General features: G+C 55.3%; 1 protein-coding gene across 3 annotated transcripts in view; it reads right to left on the minus strand.

Annotated features, from left to right (window-relative positions):
- CDH4 (cadherin 4) overlaps positions 1 to 19,041 on the minus strand; it is a 431,321-nt gene that overhangs the window by 40,477 nt on the left and 371,803 nt on the right. For all 3 annotated transcript variants that reach the window (XM_081034128.1, XM_081034130.1, XM_081034129.1), the window contains 2 exons: positions 10,833 to 10,988; positions 5,126 to 5,270 (listed from right to left, as the gene is read on the minus strand). In XM_081034128.1, coding sequence (XP_080890254.1) covers positions 5,126 to 5,270; positions 10,833 to 10,988 — 301 coding nt within the window. The remainder of the gene's footprint in view (positions 1 to 5,125; positions 5,271 to 10,832; positions 10,989 to 19,041) is intronic.

Raw genomic sequence — 19,041 nt, forward strand, 5'->3', positions numbered from 1 at the left:
CTAATGGCAGGGCTACAAAGGGGAACTGCCCCCACAGCCTCCGAGAGCAGACGGCCTCAGCTTTTGGAGGCAGTTTGCCCATCTGTTTCCAAAACGCCCTTCAAATGTGCCCATTCAGCAAATCCAGGTCTAGGAGTTCATCTTGAAGACAAAAGTCACAGATATGCAAGAAAGACTAGTCGTGTCCCCACTGGCCATGCTGACACGGTTCCTGACAGCAAAGGGTGAAATCCCCAGCAGTTATTTCCTGAACACCTACTATGTGCCAAGCCCTGCTTCCGGCATTGAACAGAACAGATGAAGAAAGTCCCTGAGGATGGGGCTGGCGGGAGGCGGGGGTGGGCCATCCTTCCCGCCTCTCCCAGCTTCTGGTGGCAATCTTTGGCTTGTGGCAAGGCTTCAAGCTGAGCACCTGGGGCGTGAGCAGGGCCGGCCCCGTATGTCTGCAGAGGTGTGACCCTGACACACGAATTCCCCTCCTGGCCCTCTCGCCTTCTCCAGCTGGCGGGTCCAACTCCACACACAGCCCCCCTGCTCCCAGATGCCACACTGCGTCTGCGGAAAGTGCCTGGCCACCTGTGAGACTGATTTGGGCACAGTCCCCTGTTTGTGCCCTCCGCTGAGGAAGTGCTCACCCAGGGAACATCCACAGGGACCGGGGTCCCAGTGGCCCCTGTCCCCTGGGCTAGGGGCCAGGGCAAGTTGCCCTTCCACAGGAGAAAGGCTTGAATTTTTCTTAGCAGATGAGACAGAACGTCAGGATTGCATTTTCACTTAATGAGGGATATTGTCGGCTGCCTGTGACACCGGACATTGCTTTATTAATCACGCCAACAGGACAAGGCGAGGAAGCCAGGGCTGGGCCCTCCCGAGGAATTCATGTACAAAGGCTGCCATGCGCCTTAAAGGATTAATTTCCCAAGCCTTAAATTGCAGTTTAATTTGAAAACTAATTCAGCCCCATAATTGGCTTTCTGCTCAAATCACTGAGGCTAAAGATTTAAATCCGTAATATTCAGATGACTTTCAAGTATCTGTGCCATCTGTGCACTAGTCATGATGCTCATCTCGGGGGTCCTCTGTCGGCTCGGAAATAAAATAAATAAATAAGCGGGCCCACTAATAGAATAATCTATTTAAGCACCAACCCTGCGTTATACAGATGAAGGTTTCTTTGACTTCATTTGCAGCATGTGGATTTCTCTGCTAGTTAATATTTTAAAGTGACATTAATTTAAAAATTTATAATATAGGCCCTCACGCAGTTACAAGGGGTGAGGGAAAGCAAGAATTCCAATTAGAGTCTTTTTTAGTTAAAAAATAATCAATACAGAAGCGTCTTTTCTCAGGAGGTTCAAGAAGTGCCGCGGGACTGGTCTGGGCTGGGGCTGGGGCGTGTGAGACTGCGCTTCTGATTTCCAGCTGGAGGACGCCATCAGGAAGCCGGTGGACCTCACGGTTGGTGCACTGGCAGGGCTGCTCTGGTTGTGAGGACGTGCTCTGTGGTCCGTCCTGAGCCCCTGACCTTGTTTTCTGGAAAGTGGGGTGCTGGGCAGTGTGGCAGGAAGTGTGTGACTCAGGGAGTCGGCAGGACGAATGCCCAGCTAGCTGTCCGCTGCGTTCCCGCCATCAATGGCTGATCGTCCCCAGACCTCCAGGAAGCAGGACCAGACATGTCCTCGGGAGTCACTTAGGCTCCAGAGCCCCCGTGGGGTCTGGCTGAGGCTGGGCCTTCACCAAGTCCCTCCCTTGCTCGGAACACAGTGATGAAGCAAACGGACAGGTCACCGTCCCATAAGGGGGACCAAAGCAGTGGCAGAAACTGACAACACACTGACTAGGTAACCGAGAGTAATCAAGCATCAGCAGAAGACCTCAGGGGCAGGGGGCCTGCTTGTGAGAGTGGCAGGAAGACATCTTTGCTGAAGTGACATGTGAGCTGAAGGAGGAAAAGGAACGAGCATCATAGAAACAGCGGGGAGGACATCAGGCGAGGGGCACAGCACGTGCAAAGGCCCTGAGGCAGGAAAGACTGTCCGTTTCCGACGGCCTGGGAACCCTGCTTCTCTGCCTTTGCCCAGGTGTGCAGTAACAGGTACATATGAAGCACAGAGATAGATTTCTTTGTTCCTCAACTGGACGATGGGCTCCTTGAGGGTGGGGCTCATGTTTTCTCATCCTGGAGAACGACACTCATACACAAGTGCTTTTCCTGGGGAAACTACCATGATGCTACTTACTGCCCTTCCTGCTCAGGACACGCCTGCCGCTGCTGAGGCGTCCTGGCCACAGGAAGACAGAACCTGCCCAAGAACGAAGCCACTCAGAGGAGATGGTCACACAGTGGCCAGCAAGACTCTGGACAATTCCATTCTAGCCCCAGTGTGGCCGTACCTAAGCTCCCAGCCGACTGGGACTTCACTGTCATGGGAGCCGGCATATCCCTTTTGAGGGGGCGTTTGAGGTGGCTCTTGGCTACCTGCTTACTGCAGAGAGCTAAGGGCTGTGGTCTCAGGGGAGGGCGCTCTTGCCCCCAGGACACTATGCATGCTGCCCCACCAAAGGGGCCGGACCATTCCAGGCCTCCCACACCTTCTGAGATGTCTAATCCAGCCACGCCAAAGAGGATTTCATCAAATTGGGGGGCAGTGGCTGGAAAAGAACGTGGGGTGATCCTGGCCCCTAGTCAGCTTGCTAATGTCCCCAAATGAGCTTTCCAAACCTGACAAGGTTCTTACCTAGCTGAGTCACTGTTAACATATCTTTCCACTTGTTTTCCTTTAGAACGTACATCTGAAACCCTTGATTAGCCTGTCATTCCAGAGAACAATGACTAATTTCTGGCGGTAGTTTCTCCTTAGTGCACACAGACTCTAGGTAAACCTGGTCCTATAATTTGCGACGTGAGGGGAGAAGCGACAGAGGCTGTTTCCAGGTCCTGGGAGGGTCTTGCCTCGAGGACGCCGTGACATGGACGTCATCCCCTTGCCGTTGACCAGGGTGAGCGAGGATGTCGAGCTGGGTACACAGAGGCACCTTGCAGCTCTGTCGAGCGTTGCACAAAGAGGTGGCATCACTGTTCCCCTCTGAGGGCTGTTCTGGGACCAGAGATAGACTCCGGGGCCTCCCAGGGGCTCCAAGAGTCAGTCCCACGTCGTGCCCACAGTCCTGGAAGGGGCAGGAGCTCATGGGAAAGGGGGGCTTTTCCCAGGAACAACAGCAGCCTTCTGGCCCATCCAGGCCCCGGCCAGCGTGCCCTCTGGGGCAGGTGATGGGAGGGCCAGGCTTAAAGACGTATCAGGCTTTCTGGAAAGATATAGCAATTTGCTGCTTCTGTTATCCTAATGAGTAGAGCCAGTTCCACGTTGGGGAAGACTTTATCGATTTGTTTTAAAATGAAGACAAGGGAGGTTTGGTCTGTGATAGAAAACCCAGGCAGCTTTGCAGAGCGTCCTGGGTCTTGCAAGGGGAGAGAGGTCCTGCTATGTTTGTATTAACGAGAAAGACCCTCCACCCCGGAGCCCGACACCTACTCCCCCACCCCCAGCTCCTTAAAGAGGTGGCTGTTGGCAGCCCTCATCCGTTTCCTTTGACTACTTGCAGCTAATTTGCCCACCCACCACCTGCCCCTGCCCCTCAAGGGGACGGCAGGGAACAGCCGCCCAAGGTTTCGGCAGAAATAATGTCACATCCCGCTCCCTTTGCTGACACTGGGCTGGCCTGCGCCTCACCGTTCTGAGACAATCAATCGAAAACACAGTTCACCTTGTTGAAACAGCAGCCCCTGGAGACAGAGCTATAAAAACCACCTCGCTGAGAAGTGATGATAAATGTTTGTGTTCACCGCCCCGAGTGGAGCCCGGTTGACCCTCTGCGGTGGCCGCTGGAGCCACATTCCATGTTCCGGAAGCCCCCTACACTGCGTGCCGTGTGCTCAGCCCTTCCCAGAGCCCAGAAGCCCTCCAGCGAGCTGGCGCTCACTGGGGGGAAGTTTAGCTCCACGAGGAATTCGGTCTGCAAGGGACATGCTTATGTGAAAATGACTCGTCTCTGAAACCCCGCGCACATCCTGTATTTCAGTGGCTCCTTCTGGCAGCCCCACAGGGCACTCATCAGTGACACTTGGCTCTGCTCCCCCGTGCCACCCAAGCCAGGCATTTGTGCCAAGGACAACCTCCCTACCTCATGCAGGGGACAGCAGTGCAGGGCTGTGCTTCTCAAACCTGGGAATGCACAGAAATCACCTGGGCGGCTTGTCCGCCCAGACCCATGGCCCCACCTGCCGGGAGTCTGAGACACAGAGAGACTGCAATTGTCACCTGTCCCCAGGTGATGCCGCTGCCCCCCGCGCCCAGGTTGGGGATTCGAACCCACACTGCGGGGTCTGGGCCGCTCGTGTCTCGTCTCTGCTAAAGGGGAGAAGGGGGGTGCCCTTCTTGGTAGTTACGGATTCCGAAGACCAGATGTGTCATGTGCTTAGGAAGGGCCCTGCCACATGATAAAGTGGTCACCATCATTCAGGCTGCGCTGAAGTCTGTGGGAAGATGGCCCTTTGGTGAGCTCTCAGGGGAGCCGAGGGCCTTGGTTTCATGGGCTCACCTCTTTGGGCTGGGGGAGTCTGGCCCTCTCTCGGGGTTCCTATGGTGTTTGGAATGAAATCCGGTGTGGCCCAGAAGACCCCGAATGGCAGGCCAGGACCGTTGCACATGCCTTCTCCTCCCAGGCTCCCTGCCAGCACACACTGGTCCCAGCTCGACCCTGAGCACTGCTCCTTCTCGCCCTGCAGCTCCTGCCTACCTGTCACCTACGCAGAGGGGTCCTCCTGACCTACAGCCACCCCTGTGACTCTTCGTGCCCCATCGGTTTCCGTCGGAGCCTCATCGTCACTGCAAGGACTTCATTCATGTGCTTTAGCTCATCTTTTGTCTGTGTCCCCGATTGGATCGTGAAGGCCCCACTTCCCAGTGCAGCGTCTGCACGCAGTGGGTGTTTGCTAAACACACACATCAGTGGGTGGGTCCCATGGGGCCATCGGGATAGTGGGAGGCTGACGGGCCCCCCCAGAAGCCCGGCCTCCTGGTCTCGGGCTTGCTCCCCCCGCCCTGGGCCACAGGGCTGGGCTCACCTGGCTTGGAGCCTTCGTCCACGGAGCCATTGTAGACCTGGTTGATGAACTCGGGCCGGTTGTCATTCATGTCGATGACGTAGATATACAGGTCGATGGGGTTCTCTACCTTGTTACCATTCATGTCCACGGCGTGGGCGCGGAGCTGGAAAGCAAACGGGCAGCGTCAGGACAGCGCCACCTCTGGGGGCACAGCCTCGGGCAGCAGTGAGAGCAAGGTCCCTCGGTCCCAGGGCATTGGGGTGGAGGTGACACAACCGTTCCGGGCCCCCAAGGGACAGCCTGGGCGGGAGGCAGGTGGGCCTGGGGCATGTGGCAAAGCTTCTCTGAGCCTCGGTTCTCGCCTCTGTGGAAATAGAGAATGGTCGTGAGAGGACGAAACGGATGGCGTGTGGGACCTGGGAGCCGACCGGAGGCCCTGGAGCTGATGCCCACCCAGGGCCCCCAGGCCTGCTCAGACTGGTCCCGGCACCATGTATAGTGAGGTACACGTCCACCTACAGTGGCTGCAGAAAAGCCATTTGTGTCAACAAATGTTGGGGGCCTAAACTCCTGCTATTGACAGTTCAGGCCTGGGGAGACCTAGACCCTGGGGGACCTCGAACTTGGAGGGGGGCTAAGGTTAACTGGGGCACCCACTGAGAGTCCACCCTGCTGGCCTTTCACCCCCAGGCTTACCTGCTCTGGGGAAGCATGAGGAAAGTGGGGTGGAAGAAGCCCCCCTGCTCTGCTGGGGAAGAGGCTGCCGGGGACTCAATGGGACCAGCTTCTAGGTACAAAGGGAACATTCCTGAACGTGGGCTGGACGGGCGCGCCTCTTAATTTCTGGACTTCCTCCTGCACTCACTCATTCCTCACCCACTCACTAATTCATTCCCTCGACAGTATCTGTCAAGGGCCTCCGTGCGCCAGGCACTGGGCAGGAGCCTAGATTATTGCTCAGCGAGACAGCCGCGGCCTTGTCCCTGCACTGTCTCATTCGGGAGACGGACACTAAGGAGGAAAAGAAGCCAGACACACCTGGGTGTCATGGCAGCGACCCACTGGGGTTGGGAGCGGCCAGCAGGCCTCTCAGAGGAGGTGACATTTGAAGAGGCCGCCATGGGACAGAGTGTCTGAGCACCATGGGCAGCAGAGGAGTCTGGGGTGGGGCTACTGGGGACCTGGGACACAGAGGGAGAACCAAGGCTTGGAGACAGGAGGGGACATGCCTGAGGAGTCTCCATGCCGAAGCTGTGACTGTCACATCATGGTGTCCCAGTCGTTTCTCTGTTAAAACTACTCCCCCTCCAAGCTGGACACATGGGAGCTCCAGGTCTTTGCAACACGACAGCACCAAGGCCAGCGTGCCGAGACGAGCCCGCGCCTGAGCCTGCCGGCAGGGAGCGTCTCCAAGCAGGAGGCCGTGCACAACCCTGCACAGGGCGCCCAGGGCTGCGCGTCACCCCCACTCCGCCAGCCTCTGGGGAGAAGGGGGAGGAGGCTCGCACATGTCCACGCTGGCCTCAGCCCGTCAGCTCCGTTCCGACAGCCCTGAGTGGAATTGTGCCCTTGAAACGTGTGTTTTAGGAGAATCTTGAGGCTCGTTGTACCCCAGGAGGCGACACGTCAGGTCCGATTCCAGGGGAAGCTGGAACCTGCCACGCAGGACCTGCCAGTGCCTGTGGGTGTGAAATGTCATGTGACATCTTGAAATGCCCCCTCCCCACCCCAGGTGACAACAGGCCCTCGTTACCCTGGATCCCGGCCTACACCCCATCAACCTGCTGAGAAGGTCTGACGGGCGGACGGCTGGGGGATGTCACCCTGTCACACGCAGTCATGCAGTAACGCACTGAGTCAAAGGTGGAGGAGACTTTGAAAAAGGTATTTCTGAGCTAAAATCAAAGTTACTGTCTTCTAACCTAAGTGACACTGCCGGTTTCAGATGCCACCATCAGCAGTAGGGGCACCCACAGTGGAGACAGCAATGAAAGTGATGAAAGCAGCCTGGCTGTCAGGGTTCTCCTTGTCCCACCCCCACCCCAACCCCCAAAGTCTAATTACACTTGGCAGCATCTGTTGGAAACCTTCACCTTCATCCACCTGTCAGGTGGGCAGGGGGTTGTGGGCTTGGGAAAGGGCTTGTCTTGGGGTGGAAACAAGCAATGTCAACACAGGAGCCATCCAAGCTTTCTGTGACTTGCAGATCGGAGAGTGCCGTGCAAACGCATTTCCTGCGTTGCTTTGAATGGGACGTTTTTCTGTTGTCGTCGTGGAAAGGAAGATGGGAAATATTAATATGTGGGCTTCGTCTCCATGGGAGTGGGAACGATGCTTGCTGACAGACGCAGTTCCGCCGTGGGGGGGCCTCCTTCCCTCCCTTCCGGGTCGCTCGTTCTTCTTTGTATCTTAATTGTGGTCCGTCGGTTTCCTCCTTGGGGTGCGGAACCTGGACACTCCCGGTGGGCCCTGAACATCCCCTGCGGGTGGACTCAAGATTTTCTTCCATCAACACCAGCAGCCCACATGTCCCACCTCGCCGCCCTTGGCAGCCGAGGTGCCAGTGGGACAGGACTGAGGGCTGTGGGTGCTGATCCCCAGGTATGAATGCAATTGGGTGCCCTCCCACGGCAGGGTTATGCTTTGTAGCATGGATGACCTCAAGGCATGGACACCACCCGAGTGGGCCTCAGCGGCTTTGTGGCTCTAAGATCAGGTCGACTTCTCCAGCTGGTGGCAGGTGAGGGAGTCCGAGACTTGTGGGTGCCCTTAGGGGGTGAGAGCAGCCCCTGGCTGACAGCCAGCGAGGAACCGAGCATCTGGAGCTGCCACAACCCGACTGAGCAGGAAGCAGGCGCTCCCCAGAGGCCACAGGCAGCATCCAGGCTGGAAGAGGCCTGACTTCCTTCCACCTGTGGGACCCTAAGCAGAGCCCACCCGACTTGACCTACCGAACATGAGCTAATGAATGGGTGCTGTTTTAAGCCACTAAGTGGGTGCTCGTTTGTTACGCAGCAGAGATAACTAACACACGCGCTGGCTGGCACAGCTGGCCCCACAGGCTCTGGTGGGCGTCCTGTGTGGTGGAAATCCTAACCGGGGTCATGCTGGAGTCTTACAAGGAATGTGACGACCTCCCCACCCTGCGGGTTGGGGAGCCCCTGTCCTTTCACCTGCACCCCCAAGTTCTTGGCTTCCCTCTGGCCTGCTGGGGTGAGGAGGGGTGGGGGCTGCACGAGTCTCTGGAGAGAACTGGGGCCTCGGGAGAATCTCGGTTTCCCTCTAGGCTGGGCATGTGACCCGTTTCCCTAGGGACCACCAGTCTGTGATCCCCGGCTTTTCCACAGGGGCTTCTAGCTGCAGTGACATTGTTTCTCGGTAGAGGTTGTTCTCAGCAAAGCTATGGAGTCAAGTCAGGCCAAAAGAATCAACAGACCGCAGGTGCTTTTGAAGAGCTCAGGGGGCTGGTTCCTCTGCACAACCAGTGCTGTCCTGGCACTGGGCAGCCTGGTAGTTCCTGCCCGTGAGCGGGCTTTGGCTGGGGGGTGGATGTGTGCACCCTGGAGCGGCCATCCTGGCCTCCAGACCTCCCCTTGCACCCTGAGCCTCCCGCCGTGGGCCGAGTGGCGGGTGGGGCTGCAGGCTGTCCCTGAGGCTTATGGAGCGGGCAGTGCCAGCAGCGGTCCCGGAGTCTCCTGTCCCTTGGCCAGGCAGTGGCACCAGCGTCAGTTACTCCCAGTTAGCTGCAGGAGGACTGAGCCTGGGGCCCTTTCCAGGTAGTCAGCGGGAATTCCAGCAGAGGAGACAGTTAACTAGAAACACCAAAAGTGGTCCAGTTTTGAGTTCAGGGTTTCCACACAGTAATTACAATGGTGCAGGAAATGGCTTTGCATTCAGCAGGTGCTGGGGCCTGGGGCCTGGGTTGTCCCAAAACAGGCTTGACTGACAGCCCTACCGAGGGGTCCCTGTGAGGCCACAGCCCCCCAGCCAGGCACACGCGACCAGCAGGTTACCTGCCCCCGAGCCTCAGCTGTGCTCTGATGGAAGAACCTCAGATAGAAATACATGGTGCTGGGACTCCCCACCAAGGGATTGTAGGGCTGGTCCGGGCGCCCCCCGGTGAGATCCCACGAGACTGACGGTCGTGTGCAGGTCAAGCCTCCTTCCCCGCTCTCCCCCTGTCTCTCCTCTCCCCCTGTCTCTGTCCCTCTGTCTCTCCTCTCCCTCCGTCTCTCCTCTCCCTCCGTCTCTGTCCCTCTGTCTCTCCTCTCCCTCTGTCTCTGTCCCTCTGTCTCTCCTCTCCCTCCGTCTCTCCTCTCTCTCCGTCTCTGTCCCTCTGTGTCTCTCTGTCTCCATCTCCCTCCCTCGGCCTCTCAGGCTACATGTGTCTGTTGGCAGACAAAAGACGTTGACCCTGGACCTAGAGCCAGGCTCTAAACACGTGTTGCTGGTGCCCACAGCCCATTTTGGGAGCCAGCGCGTGTTAGGATGATAGGTTTCTTGCTGCACGGCTGGATGAACATCGGTGTTGGTTGAATGGTCCAGTTGAGTCTGTGCAGCGGCCGTGCAGCTCACGGTGGGCTGAGAACGTGTTAGGACGTCCCACTGCCAATCAGATCTCCTCTCCCAAAGCCTGGCCCCTCCACACTCCAGCAAGAAGCCAAAGAACCGAGGCTCAGGCCTGGGGCTGAGGGCCGGGAGGGGCTGGGGAGAGGGTTCCCGGCCGTGCAGGAGGGGTTTTCTGTGCAACCACGATGATTACAAATGAATGTGTCTGATCCTGAACGAGGAGAACTTAGTCAGCAAGTGGCCTCCACGTGGGCCGTGTGGAGGCCAAGAGTCCAGGCCAGACAAGACTCGGGGGGATCGCCTAGTGAGGGGCGGAGACGGCCAGGCGGAGGGCACCTGAGCAGGTGGACGATGAAAGGGACGCCGTAGGGTGGGTGCCGCTGTGCAGAGACCCGGGGTCGCTGCTCGCTTGGGGGGGGAGCAGCCCTTTCTCGCCCCCCCCTTCATTCTCTTCTCACTCAGTAAACGTCCCTGGGGCCCCCACCACTGGCCGAGCATGCCTCTACGCCCAGAACCCTGCGTTCTAGAAGGGCCTGTGGCTCTGGGAGGGTGGACAGACCACAAGAAAGGGAGAGAGCGCGGAGGCCAGGGCGGCTGAGTGCCCAGGTCCCGCCTGGTGAGAGGCTGGCTTAGGCGCTCAGGCTCCCAGCCCTGTCCCTCCAGCTGGCGCCAACCCTCCTCTGGCGGACGAGGCAGAACCCAGGGAGGGGCTTGGCGGAGGGTGTGAGGCCCGCTGCCCCTGGCTTCAGGGCCCTCCCCTTAGCTGCCATGCCAGTGAGGCCACAGAGGAAGGGAGTGGACAGCCCTTTATGCTGAGCCTGCAGCCTCGTTTTCTCATCCTTTCCCTCTCCAAGCACAAGTCTCGGGGAGCAGGAGGCGCTGGAGCGGGTGGGCCGAGTGTGCAGCAGCCTCATGACCTCACGAGCTCCTGGTGCATCAGCTGGGTCGGCTCCTCCCAGACCAGTTGCTCTCCCACTGTGGCCTCGCCCGGGAATGAGAGGTGTGAATTCTTGGGCCCACGCTGGACCCACTGAGTTAGAAACCCTGGGGCTGGGCCAGCGCGTGAGCTCCAGCAGCTTTCCAGTGGCCGTGGTCCAGGCTCAGCGTGAGACCCCTCCCACAGTTAGGGCCCCGGGGCTCACGTGCAGGTACTCACGTGGTAGGAGGCGCGCTCCTCGCGGTCCATGGGCCGAGTGACATACATGCGGCCGGACATGGAATCGATGCTGAAGACCTCCATGGGGGGCTGGTCGGCACCCACTCCCGTGATGCTGTACCTGATGGGGATGTCGTTGTCTTTGTCGGAGCGGATCTGAAGGGGGGCAGCGGGGGGGGGGGCGTCAGCCTGGCCCGGGTGGGCGCCAGCTCCTGCTCTGAACTCACCACCCTCGTTTCCTCAGACACCTGGGCCCACAGCGAATGCTTCAGCCACTTTGGGAACCAAAAGGGCAGCCGTGATGCAGGGTCTGCGAGTGGCCCCAGGGACAGGGAAGACAGGACACCACATATTCCACATGAAAGGCTCCGCGGGGAGCATGGGACACATGGCACGGCTGAGAGACACTGGAAATGGTGGCGTAAGGTGACCAAGGCCTTGATGCAGACGCTTCTAATGTCCGCTGTCAAACCTTGGGAAAGACAATGGCAAGAACACCGGGCAGCCTCCATGGAGATTTGAGGAAAAGAAGGTTGGGACCTGGTACGGTTACGCCCCACGAGTTTTCACCTGTGCAGGAGGGCAACAGACGCATTTGCATGCGCAGTCAGTCCCTGAGAGGTGACCCCCAGGGAGGCCCTCAGGAATGGGGGGCTGTGACAGAAATGACCCGGGACCAGCATTCACACACAGAAATTTAACACTGAAATTGTCAATATGGCTACAGAGCTAAACACAAACAAAAGTTTTACAGAAACTGTATGTTGTTGAAAACAGAATTTCAGGTTCACGATACATTGGCAGAGATGGAGAATGTGGAGGAACCGTTAGGAGCAGAGACGAACGCGCGGTTCTGTTTTATGCGGAGTGAGGCAGGCTTGTGCAGAGGCACCATTTGATTATTGACCAGATACCTGGATAAATAAACACGAGCCTTTGGGAAACAAAGAAGACACTAGTAGAATGAAAAAGATGCATGTCTTCCGTTTAGACGAAGCAGAAACTCTCAGCGATGGGGGCAGGGGGAGGCAGTGGACGGAAACGCCCTCACAAAGGCTGTGCAAGGTGACAGTCCTTGAGCGTGGGAAAATGTAAATAAGCCACAGAGGTATGAAAGGAAGAACTGATAAGCACAAATCCACAGAGTGGCATTTATCTGACTACACCTTTAGAAAGTACAACTTTAAAAATCAAAGCCCAGGGGACCAAGGTCACATTTATAATGAAATGCGCCACAATGAAAGCCTCAAACAAACAAACAAACAAAAAAACACAAAGCAAAATTGAGTGGGATCATTTACTGGAATAACTGGAATAATGCAATTAAAATTTAATGATAAAACTTTAAAAAAAAGACCTTTGAGAAATTTAAAAAATGTTCTGGGCCGGCCGGGTGGCTCAGGCGGTTGGAGCTCCATGCTCCTAACTCCGAAGGCTGCTGGTTCGATTCCCACATGGGCCAGTGGGCTTTCAACCACAAGGTTGCTGGTTCAACTCCTCGAGTCCCACAAGGGATGGTGGGCTGTGCCCCCTGCAACTAAGATTGAACAGGGCACCTTGAGCTGAGCTGCCTCCCGGATGGCTCAGTTGGTTGGAGCGCGTCCTCTCAACCACAAGGTTGCCGGTTCGACTCCCACAAGGGATGGTGGGCTGCGCCCCCTGCAACTAGTAACGACAACTGGACATGGAGCTGAGCTGCTCCCTCCACAACTAATACTGAAAGGACAACAACTTGACTTGGAAAAAAGTCCTGGAAGTACACACTGTTCCCCAATAAAGTCCTGTTCCCCTTCCCCAATAAAATCTTTAAAAAAAATTCTGAAATAACAGTGGAGTCAAAACTGCATTTAGAGGCTATTTAAACACAGTAACGAAACTGAGACCGTTCCACAGCGAAGCCCCAGGAATTGGCCAGAGATGGAGTCAAAGCAAACCCTTAACTTGAAAGGTTTTTGTCATTAAACAGAATTGCATGAATGGAGCACTGGCTTCCAGAAGGAAAGGCACGATAAAGCAGGATACAGAAAACTCCAGCGTAATCGACAAAGACAAATGCACAAATTCCTCAGTCTGAAAACAGAAAAACAGAAGCACTGATAAATCAAGGGGGAAAAATTCTCAAGAAAACAGAAGCACCTTTGGCAAATCTGAGAGAAAAATAAAACGAGTTTTCCTACACTTTATTCTTTACATTTATTGCTAATTCAGTTGCAAATCTGAATGAAACTGATTTTTTTTTTTGACAAAATATAAAGTTTCCAACTTGGCTAGAAGAAATAGCAAACCGAAAGGATGGACTGCTGTCTCTTCTGGAAATGCCTCTGAAAAGCGCTCCAGGCTCAGGTGAACGAGTGTACCCAGGTGTCACCTGAAGGTTTTCCAGAGCAGAAGGCGTGAGAGGAAAGCCACACGCCTGGTTTGACGAACCCCTCCCCTCCCACCCCCACTCCCGCCCTGCTCACTGTCATCCTCAGAACACAAAGTGAAGACCTGTGCAAACCGACCCCATGTACTGAGGTGGGCGTGATCGTCAAGACTGAAATACAGCAAGTGGGACACAGATAAGTGCAAGGCCCTTTGTCACACCTGAAGGGGACAGGCCTGGTGAGCAATTCCAGAGCCCTGGTCAGAAGCCCAGCAAAGCAACTGAAGACGAGTCTGGGTGGTCAGCACTGCTCTTGCTTACATATGCACATAACAGGCCGGGTTTAATAAGACTGGACTTATTTTGCAAACAAGTCAGGCTCAAGGGATTAACCTTGTTAGAAATGGGGCGATGGGAGCGAGAATATTATGTTTCAGCAGAAAGTGCTAACGCAGCCTGTGCAGCTCAGATTCTAGCCATGCTCACGGCCTCGGCGGTTTTCTTATCTACCTACAAGCTGAACTGGAGCCCAAATTCTTCTGGTTTCCTCCGACATCTGGCTACAATCCCGCAAACTAACATTTCTGATTTTCTGCCACCTTCTGACCTGGAGTCACTCAGAACCAGCAGTGCCCTTTCCTGGAAGCCCGGCAACCTGCGGCTGGACAGCTCGACATGAAGCCCAGGCCATCACAGGGCTCTGTATGGACAGCCAGCCTGTCACGTGGGCCACTCAGAGGTCCGATAGTGACATCACCAGAGGCATTCTAACTGCAAGAGGCGCGGTAAGCTTAACATCTAGAAATCTTGACTGCCTGCCGTCTCGACTCTGAAACTGGTTTATAATCTGCTTTAATCATTAACCTTTGCTATTCTTTGGGTCCCCCAAAATACCTGACTATTTGTGCCATTTGGAGCCCACTGGAAACACTGGCTCCTGAAAAGAGGCAACCGTTAACTGAACTGACCTCTCAGGATTAAGAGACAGAGCAAACGACCAACTGTTTCTACACCGTGAAACCACTCAGGAAAGTTCCAAAGGTGGGGAGCAAAGGGCAGCCAGACGTGCCACCCCAAAAAAAGCCACCTCGGTGTGCTGATCATTTTCAGCTGCCAACACTGGAAAAACAACAAATGTAGGGAGAGGCTTGCTCTGAACTCCTCTCAGTTGCCTGCAGAAGGTCCTCCAGAAGGAACTGGGTTGTCCTAAAGACCCTCTCTGGGAGTGTCGTCACCAGGGAGGGCTGACTTGTCACACGAGGGGAGACTAGCAGTCAGCATCACACCCAGACACACCGTCACAACGATCAGACTTCCCATCTACTCCCAAGGGCCCAGTCACCTTTCCTGAAAGTCGTTTCCTCTCCCCTTTCCCTTGTAAGGTGGCATTTAAGCCTGAAATGTAAGCCACCTCGGGAGTTACTCATTTCCTGGTCCCTCCTATGTAACATGAGGTGCTCATGTTAATAAACTTCGTTTTGTTCTTCTCTGGTTAATCCGTCTTTTATCACAGGGAACGCAGAAGGGTGAAGAGAAATTTACTTTTCCTCCCCTACACGCCTAAGTAGGATTTATCTCAGAAACAAAGCGTGGCTTTTTCTTGGGCAACTTACTTCTGTAGCATAATAACAGCCATAGGAGAGTGCCAACAGAGGTTCCCAAGACATGTGACGAGGACATCCTTTCGGGCTGAACTCGTACCAGAAAAACAGGTCATCCCCCAGAAAACCTCCACTGCTCAGAAAAGTCAATCTGATAGAGAATATCTTGCCTAAGTCAGCATTTCCTGGTGACTCACTAGAGTCACCCTAACTAAGGGCATGAAATGGGGACAAGGACACCAGCCACACCCTGACTGTGTAACAGTGGCCTGCCTATGTGATAGGACATGAAACAGAAAATGCTATTTACCCAACAGCAGGAAGGAGGTAACGTTTTCATGATACAGACGTTGTGCAGGTTAGCGTAAGGGTGGGGCTGGGTGGGTGGCCTCTGGAGAGGAAGCACATACACCCCCCCACGTGTACACACACCCACGCACCCACATGTGCACACACACACAGTCTGTGAGGAGCACCTGTGTTCTGGGTTCCCCCTTTCTGACCTCCTCACTTTTCACAGTCAGGTTGGGCTCCCTGGCTCGGCCCTGGGCAGCCACTGATCCAAGCCTTAGGCAAGAGAGCTGACAGCATGGTCTGGGCCCGGGGACAGATGCCGCCCCTGCAGTGCCCCTCAGGTCCTGGCAACGCTTGAACTCTGCTTGCCTCATCTCAACAGAGCCAGCCCTGCCTCCTCCTACTGATGGTGACATCTGGGACCCGGCCTCCCACCTCCGCCTGGCTGTCTCACTGACAGTGCTGGGAATCCCAGGACAGGCTCCGACCCACCCTTCAACACACGACTCTCTGGTGCCCAGCAAGTAATGTCCTTCAGACAGAACAGGTGCCCCAACAGCCCTGGGCAGGCCGCCGAACAGGGACTCAGGGAGACTAACATCAAAGAGACAAAGAGATTTCTTTCTGGAGACCTGGCTCCGTTCCCAAGGGGTCGGTGCATGGCAAGGTGGCCGTCCGTGACCGAGGTCTGTCTCTTCTCCACCCACAGAGAGTTTGCACCAAGATTTGGTCACCAGGAAACAGGGCAAAAACTCGCAAGTCTGGATGAGAGAAAGGAAAAGCCTGTTTCCGGCTGCCTGTGCTGGAATTGGTCCTCGGTGATAGGAGAATGGGTTAAAAGAGATCAAACTCAGTTGAGGAGAGCAGGGAACTGAGTGATGAATGTAAAATAGTCAAGGCTTGCTGCTTATGAGGCAGCAGTTCTGCCCTCCAGGAATGTGGAAGGTTCTGGAAGTGTCAGTGAGTGTGGAGGTTAAGACAGGGTACTTGCAGCACACAGTAGGTCCTCAGACAATGTTGGCCGCGTTGAATTGGATGGGGGAGGGCATATGAGCCAGATGGGGTCTTCTAGAGACGGGAGGTGGGGCAGACGGTGCCCTCACTGAGCGTGCTCACGCTGCATTCTGTGGCCCAGACTGCCCATCTTTCTCAGGGAAATTTAATTATAGAGCTGCTGAAAAGAACCCACCACATATTTAAGAGATTTTATTTTTTGCAAAGAAATTCATTCCATTTTGACCACGGGGCCGCGTTTGCTTAACCCTCCAGGTGCCGTTCAGCGGCACCTTCTGAAATGAGGTGGGTGAGTCCGGGGGCTCTTTGCACCGGCCCTCAGAACACGTTGAACCCTCCCTCCTACAGTTTATTGCTTAGGAAGAAATGCTGTGCGAATGAATGACCGGATCAGGGGACAGCAGTTTGCCCCTTGATTTGCGTCTGGAAAATGAGGAAAACATCACAGTCGCGTGCTGCCGGGCCATGAATAAAGAACACACAGGCGTCCCTGTCGCCCATCTCACTTTTATGATGCCACTGAGAATTACGCTCCTTCGCATTTGTTATTAAAGGACAGAACAGATGGTAAAAGGTTAGTTTAAAGTGATGTCTACATTAAAATAACTTACGGTGCCGGCGATTGCATTCACCCAGGGACGTCTGCCGGCTCTCGTCCTTAGAAAGGCTGGATGAACTGAAGGATTCTGGCCGAATGCCCCCCGAGGAGGAGTATTTGCCTAATTTCAAATGAACTTGAAACTGGAGAAAAGTCACCATGTGTGGTTCTGAATTGCAAACACCTGGGAGATTTTTCCCCAAAGCATTGAAGGAGACAACACTTGGGGACAAAATCACAAGCAGACTCAGCCGACTGGAGAGGACCCTCGGCTTCCCTGGTCATTTCAGTAACACCTTTGCTCATCCCACGCAGCACGCACCGTGTACCTGGTGCTGTGTTGGATGGACACGGCCCTGCCCTCAGGTAGTTCCTGGCCCAGTAGAATCAGAGGCATCGAAAAAATGACACCCTGTCATAATTACAAAGTGTGATTAGGATTGTTGGGCAAAGAACGGGGACCCCGGTGGAAGAACTTACTGCGCAAGAGGATCCTCGAGAAAGTCAGGTTCAAATTGAGTGTTTGGTCTTGTCCACTGCCATACATGGCTTCTGGGCACACACACACACACACACACACCCTACACTACATGCACAAACACACACACATACATTCATTAACCCCACCTCCCCCACACACAAGCAAACACGTGTGTGTACACACACATGCACACGACTGGATCACCCCTCTCCTTTTGCACCAAGCCTCTTGGAAGGTGACAGCCATTCTGCATCTTAACGGGCTTTGCCCACTGCTAATAAGGTCTCCCTTGGCTCCTGTCCTAGCGTTTTAAAAAGACGCTTTCCTACTCCTTAGGGTCAATCTCTTCCACCAGGATGTAATTCTTTAGTGAAGTGTTCTAGCTCTTTCTCCTAGAACGATATTAAACCCGGAGATTTCCCCAAGAAAACAGATTGTGAACTCCTATTTTCATTACCTGTTGGGGGTTTTGAGCTGCCTGTAGCCGTTCCCATTTCTCTACGGAGTAAAAAGCTCTGAATCGTGATGAACACGCTTCGCCCACACCCGTCCCCATCCCTGGACGAAGCAGGATGCAGGCAGCGGGTTCACGTGGAAGTGATGCGGTCCAGCTGGCCAAGATGGGTAATTTGCTTTTAAAATCCGACCCTCACCAGAGCGCAGAGGTAAGAGGCCTATTTCTCGTAAACGTGCCTGCAGCTTCCCCTGCAGCCAGTCCTCACGTCAGCTCTCCAAGGCGGAGCTGCTGACTGGGCTGCAGTCAGGGCTTCTCATGTTTCTGCGTCTCTCTGCCTGTCTGCTGGGCACAGACGGCTCACCCGCCTGCAATCCCCCTTGCCCCTCCACTTTGAGCACTAATGACCCTTTTCTGGGCCCTAGGAACACAAGCATGGCATTCTCTATCCCCAAGGATGGCATGTGCTGGCCTGGCACCATGTACACAGTAGTGCTTAATAATTATTGGATGAACAAATGAAATAAGGACCTACTGGCTGGGTGGAGGGGTGGGCAGGCAGGTCAACAAATGACCAGGGCACATCAGGAGTTGTAGGGAAACCTAAACCTGACTGGGTGGCAAGAAGGGCTTCCTGGAGGTGAAGCGGCTTCACAGAGAGGATGGTGGGAGGGAGGCCTGAGGGGATGTCAGGTGGGCAGGTGAGCAGGACGAATACTGGGGCCTCCCTCCAGGCTCACAGACTCAACGTGGTTATGTGTGAGGGAAAAGAAGGTGACCAGAGAAACGGGAGGAAGAAGAGAAAAGAAGGCGGGGAGTCTGGAAGAAGACGGAGGAGTGGTCCCCTCCACAGGTGGGCTCACCCTGCCCAGTGTGCTCGGAGCAAAGGGGGGAGCGGCCGCCCGGGAAGCACCTCTGCCAGGCCTGTCCTTGCAGAGACTTCTGGGGACCCCAGAGGCTGGGCGACGGAGTGAGAACAGTTCTGCTTTAGAGAGGGAGCCGAGGGTGTGTTGTCACATGTCTCCAGGCCTCTGGCAGGAGAGGAAAGTTGGGGGAGGGGCTGGCGGGGTGGGGTATGTGGTTCTTTCCACCAGCGGGCAGCGATGAGCTGGTGATGGGATGGGCCAGTCCTCAGCCAGTTCTTCCTGTGTTTACCTGGGGCCTCGTTGTCTGCAGTAGGATTTCCTACTCGTCCTTATCGTGCCTCAATGTCTCCATTGATATTTCTGAAGCTGGCACGGAGCTCCGCTCTGGAGAGGAGAGCCAGGAATCTCCACTCCCCACCCTGGAGCTCCTTAAGGAACCACTGAAGAAAAATCCCAGAATATCAGCCATTCTGCAGATAGAGAGACAGGGGCCCTGAGCGGTGACACAAGTAGCTGGGCGTGGTCACTGCCTTCCC

Source organism: Rhinolophus hipposideros (genome assembly GCF_964194185.1).
Source record: "Rhinolophus hipposideros genome assembly, chromosome: 22".
Lineage (NCBI taxonomy): Eukaryota > Metazoa > Chordata > Mammalia > Chiroptera > Rhinolophidae > Rhinolophus > Rhinolophus hipposideros.